This window comes from Corvus brachyrhynchos, unplaced genomic scaffold (assembly GCF_000691975.1).
Source record: "Corvus brachyrhynchos isolate BGI_N302 unplaced genomic scaffold, ASM69197v1 scaffold116, whole genome shotgun sequence".
Classification (NCBI taxonomy): domain Eukaryota; kingdom Metazoa; phylum Chordata; class Aves; order Passeriformes; family Corvidae; genus Corvus; species Corvus brachyrhynchos.
The window spans coordinates 13,763,179-13,769,178 of NW_008240221.1; the positions used below are offsets into that span (position 1 = coordinate 13,763,179).

At 39.6% G+C, this 6,000-nt stretch overlaps 1 protein-coding gene across 2 annotated transcripts in view; it reads right to left on the reverse strand.

The window, feature by feature from the left end:
• CD2AP (CD2 associated protein) overlaps positions 1-6,000 on the reverse strand; it is a 56,109-nt gene that overhangs the window by 30,911 nt on the left and 19,198 nt on the right. For both annotated transcript variants that reach the window (XM_017745006.1, XM_017745007.1), the window contains exons 3-4: positions 5,137-5,237; positions 990-1,110 (exon numbers count right to left, since the gene is read on the reverse strand). In XM_017745006.1, the coding sequence (XP_017600495.1) occupies positions 990-1,110; positions 5,137-5,237 (222 nt within the window). The remainder of the gene's footprint in view (positions 1-989; positions 1,111-5,136; positions 5,238-6,000) is intronic.

The following is a 6,000-nucleotide window of genomic DNA, read 5'->3' on the forward strand; positions in this document are numbered from 1 at the left end:
GCCACTGAGCTATTTGGGACTGCTCATGTCAAACAACTCCTTTTTTATGCTATTGCAATTATTTCCACAATTTACATAAAAAATTCCAAGTCAGGCTCTTCTTCCCTATGTCTGAGCAAGCCCTTGTTTGAAGCAATCATTACTGGACATCAGGTAAATGAGGGTGCACATCACCACAAGGTTTGAAAAAAATAAAATAAAATCTGTTTTTCTTGAATGTTACACAGCTGTCTTTAAGAATCAATTAATTCCTGCAATGATGTTCCCAAAAAACACTCCTGTTCCAGCAATACGATGTCACAAGCCCGCTTCAAACTGATCTCCATAGACTCAAATGTTTCTGAAGTGCACTTTCAAGGGAACAGAGTAATTGCCTGTAAAGCACAGACCTGCCTGGCACCACCCAGCCACAGACCGTCTGCTTCTGCCCCAGCTATACAGCCATAGCCAGGAAAGAACAGCCAAATGGAAATTCTGCCTTAAAAACATTTTATTGTTAGACTAAAACATAATCTAAGGCCTAAGAAACAGGGTCTGCTTCCCTGGATTCATTTTAAGTTGAGGCTCTCCACACTGTTTTAATTAAATTCAAGTTTTAATTCTCAAATGACTTGGTTCAACACTTCAATTTTCTGTTTTAGAGAACTCATGTCTGTGAGAATAAGACTGAAAAAAGCTACTAAACAAAAGAATAATTTTATATCCAATTCTAAAAAATATCAACTTTGAATATGATAAAATTTCTAGTGATAAAACATAGAACACATATTTGCAAGATTAAGACCTTGACTGCAATTTTATTACAACTGAAGTGGGAGCAGGACAGGTATCTTCATACTCAGCATCAACACTATCTAGAAAGAAATTAAACACCATTCTTAGGAAGATTGAATTCTTTACAGCTTTGTTGTATTATAACCATAATACTCCAAATTATACCAGAAACCAAAAATTACTTTGCTAAGGGTTTGCAACAAACAGAAGACTACCTGTCTCATCCAGAGCATCCTGTGTTTCGCCATCATCTGTTGATTCCAATTCTTTCACAAAGTTTGAAGGAAACAACCCTGCCTTGCCATTCAGTATTCCATTCCACCATCCTTCTTCTACCTGGAGAGAAATATTTTGCACATTACCAATAAGGCAAAAGGAAATTCCTAGCAATTCCATCCGTACTTCACCTATAAAACTCTACAAACAACTTTGGGCAAAGTTCAGATGACAATGATTTCTTTATAAAGAAACCTACCAAAGATGTAGAAGGATTAGCCAAAAAGAAGAGTAAGAAAACAATTTAATGTTGCTTGTATCACTACAGCAATGATCCTTAAACATGAGATTAGCCCCATGCCAGTTAATACAGAAAAGCACCAAAATGTTCATCACCTTCTTCAAGACAGAGTTAAGAGGCATTGCACATCTAACAGAAGAAGAAAGTATTAAACTGTTCATGAAATACAGATGAAACTTTTAGTCTGGGTGTCCATGGAAATTTTTGTGTTCTTGCTGTCCGTCTGTCTTTTCCTGTCTTGTCCAGTTTCCACCAGTCACGTTCACACGTGCTTCATACCCACTGGGTAGCTTCACACGATTTTGATCAAAAGACAAGTTTAAAGATAAAATTTCTACAGATAATGTTGGGTAGAACAGAGAAAAGTCCTTAAGGACATCAGAGTAATAGAAAACTAAGCTGTCCATTCCTTCTAGCAGGAGGCTGAACAGCACAGCCTGGCCCTACATGTGCCACAGGACCAGGGACCTGCCCATCAGAGCTGACCAACATTGCTGAGTCCACCAGGATTTTCTGGTGGCACACAGCAGTCCTTAGGCTAGAAACATGTTGAAAAGTTTATCAGGAATACCCCACATGGTCTAAAGCAGAACAAGCAAAAGCTGGGCAGGAAGAGGTGTTGGGTAAGATGATACCAACAGACTAAGAATTGTGCTCTTCAAATTTATGAACAGTTTTCAAAATGTCTTACATAAATTCGGTCTATTTACCTAATAAGCACTATTTAAAAGCTATAATTAAGATAAATTTTCAGAATCTTTTATTTAGGTTGCCCTGGTTTGGGGCTGGAAAGCTGTTAAGAAAGGAAAGCAAGAGGAAAAGAAAAAAGCAAACCAAGCAGCAGCTGTTTGCGTTATCTTTTTTTAGCCTGGCTTTGTAGGTCACTATGCCTGACACATAGGCACAGTTTTTAAATGCCATCCCACCTCCAGGCAAGCAGAGCCCAAGTAGAACCTGGCAGCTACAGACACAGGCAATGAAAAGAGCACTGTTGTTTTTGAAGGCATCCTGGTGCGGTAATACAGCTTTGCTGTGGACGGTTCAAACTCAGAGGCTGGTCCTCTGAAACAAATTTTAAGCACAGATTACTGGCAAGTGCTGCCCAGGCTCTGGCAGCTCAGGCTTTACAAAACACATGACAGAAAACTAGAATACAAATGCCTTGACTCACCCACACCACTCACTCAGGAGCTACAAGAAAAGGACTTTTAATGCTTACGATACAGAAAGCAACTTGAGCAGCCATTTACTCTGCTGCCAAGAAATGTCGTCAGCAAAGCACTTTATAGCAAAGCAAAGCGATGCCAACTCAGAGGCACTCAGGAACAAACCCAGAATTTCTGGGGCACATTCACTTCAGCCTCCTCACTACACTGCCTTTATAAAACCCCTGACTATACACAAACTGTATTGCCAGAAAAAGTTTATTTAATCAACATTAAGACACAAACTGAAGAAGTTCTTCATGCTTTGGTGGAGAACATCTGTGCATCTGTTAGCAGCGGCAATACAAATGACAATTTCATAACCCTTCTCTTCCATTCCAAAATATTATCATATGATCCAATCTCCACAAGAGGGAGTACAGCTCTGGTACAGACACCAGAACTTTTTTTTGCAGTGTGAGTGTCAACTTATTTCTACAAAAAACTCAGATTTCTAAACAAAAATGGGGAAGAAGGTTGAAATAACCAGCTTTGCCAATCTGGTTTGTTTTTTTTTTTACTAAAAACTTCCCTAATGATGTTCTATGAAATTTTACTTTGCTTGAAAAAACAGTATGTAAATACTAAAAATATAGTACTACAAAAATAAATCTACTATTTAGTGCTGCTTCTGACAGGAGTGGGGGGAAGATATAAAGGAGAAACAAAGGTTTTACAGCATGACACAGTCATCACGTGCACTCTGTGCATGTTCTTCATGTGTAAAACCCACGTGATTGTTCTATAAACAAAAAGCCATGTGGATTCAGCCAGCACACAGCAAAATTTTCTTCCCTAAAAGTTACTTCTGCTCTCTTCATTATCAGCTATTTAATTTCTGAACCCATTTGCCTCCACCTTTGATTTCCTGATCAGTGGTCTCCATTGCAACTACTCAATTTATGAAAATCACTCGAGGGCTAAATACTGAATTATTCTTAAGTAACTGATAGAACTGATCCAATTTTACCTTATTTTCCCCCTAGAAAGAGGTGACCAAATGATCTTTCCTGGAACTAACAGTTACAAGTGATCTGCATGTATATCAACAGCACCTTTTATACATAAATGGAAGTGAATTATCTCACAGTAGTGAAGACAAGTTACCTAAGACAAGTTATCCCAGCATACTGCACAACCAGTAGACAGTATTTTCTACCATTCTTTACATTTCTGGTCCCATCAGTACAGTTTCATGAAGCAGACAGACATAGTCTACACCTGTCAGATCTATTCTACATCACCATGAAAACAGTGTGCAAACAGCTCTGTGATCATAGGAAGCTGGAATATTTTTCTACCAGGTAGAATTTCCCTAAACATTTGTTAGCAGTTTTTCAAAGAAGCAAAGACTGGGTACTACAAAAACATATTTTCAAATCATTAAGAAAGGAATAAGAATGGGAACTAACAAAAAAATTAAAATAATAAAATATAATCTACACTTCCTTAAGAAACCAGATGAGTAAATGCTCTGATCTTTTTATTCTGTTTGGCTGCTTGGTCATCTCTGATAAATGACACTGCACACCGCTCTGAAAATAATTCCAGATGCTGACATGTGCAACCAAAACAGCAGCTTCCACATTAGTTCACTGCACGTGCTCTCTCATATGAGTGCTTACCCTGGACCATCCAGTCACAACTGCCAGTACAGGCACCATCCACAAATTAAACTGCTGAGGTTACCCAGGAACACTCCTTTACACCCACACACAAAGATACTTATGAAACTGTGAGTTTAGTGAGCAGGTTTTGCAAGTCACTCACTCTGTTTACACACAGATATTAAATTCTGGAAGTATTAGTGCAAATGCATCTAAAGGCGTCGTTTCTTCCTTGCTAGAATGGAAGAGTCCTTCCTGGCACTGTGAAGTTAGCACTCTCTTCCAAAAGGGGTGATGTGCATGAAAAACAGAGTCTCATAAAGCTACTTAAAAAGCACCACCAGTAACACATGGCTACAAAGAAAGCTTCATCCTCCTTTCTCAAAGCCTCAGGGAAACAGTAGGAAGAGATGGCACCAGAGAAGGTCAGAGCCTGCTGTGCAGAAGTTTTCCAACCAGTTCTGAAAACGTTCCTTCCACAATTGCTCTGATCTTTTCCACAGCTTCCCTGACAGATTTCCCATTTGGAAGAGACACTCTTCCCACACATACAAGCCTCCCACCACTGCTATTGAATGGAACAGATACCAAGGAAGCACATGGGTAAGAAAAGACAAGAAACCACTACTCCAACTCAGTGAGTTTATATGAGCTGGCAAGTCAAGTCAAATAACATTTTTGACCTATACCAATCTGGAGTATGTCAGCCAAAAGAAGTGGTCCAACAGTTTTAGCATATACATTCTAAAGCCAAGGATCACACACACAGGGCCAAAGAACTGTAAAACTCTTTCAAAAAAATCAATCTGTGTAACAGACCACAATTTATTGCTGTGATGATCAAATACTTCTTCTAAACATCTAGCATTGATTAGTATTAGATCCTGAGAGAAAGAACTCCTAAATTATTAACCTTAGCAGCAAAAACACTGCTTCCCATGCTATTTTCCTGACATGCTTGTAATACAAGCAATCCCCAAAAAAGTGGTTTGACTCTCAGCACATGGACGGCCAGCTCTGTAGAACAGCTTACCTCGTCAATGATGTCAATCACATCCCCCAGCTTGAGCTCCAGCTCATCCTCATTCTGCGGGATGTACTCGAAGAGCACTTTGCACTGCCGCTTCTTGGACCCTGATTCAAAGGAAATGGCAGAAGTAAGAACACTCATAAAGGGCTTGTCTTTCCTACACTCAGCTCCTGAAGAGCCAGAAACCATCCCAAAAAGCTATATAGTTTTTGATGCTGCTTTTACAGTTTGATTGGGTCACCTTAGGGTAGTGAGCCATAGCTTCAACTATCAATCCCAAACAAACCAAAACTGCACCACTGATTACCAACCTGCTATAAAAAGCATGTTGACACAAGCAATTCAGGTAAATCCCTGCTACAGTGATTTCTCAAGCTATTTCCTGACCAAAATCTGCAGGAATGACAATCACTGTCAGTTAGCACCTGCTTGGAAGAAAATGTGCAAGTTTGAGTCTCCAGTCTTTAAACAATCCTGAAAGCAGGAACACCTTTTGTTGTGCACAACATTTGAGAGCTGATAGACCTTTTGGCCTCTAACAAAGACATTGCTAACCACAGCTCTGAGGTAATGCCAACATTTGCAGGGCTCATTTCAAAATCTAAACTCATTTTTATCTGTGAGTAAAAAACCCTCCCTCTTCTCAGTGCCAGTATAGCATCTACTAAATCAAACTAAGTGTCAATTAGCTGTCTTTGACAAAGGCAAGATTAAAATCAAGTGCGGTCTTTAGCTGTTTGCCCCGTATCATTAAAGCTTTGCAGGCATTAAAAAGGCAAAATGACATCCTGAGAGGGGAGAGCAGGGAAGTGGCTTCTGACAACCCAAGCCCTGCAGCCACAGCAGTGTGAAACCACACAGCCTACT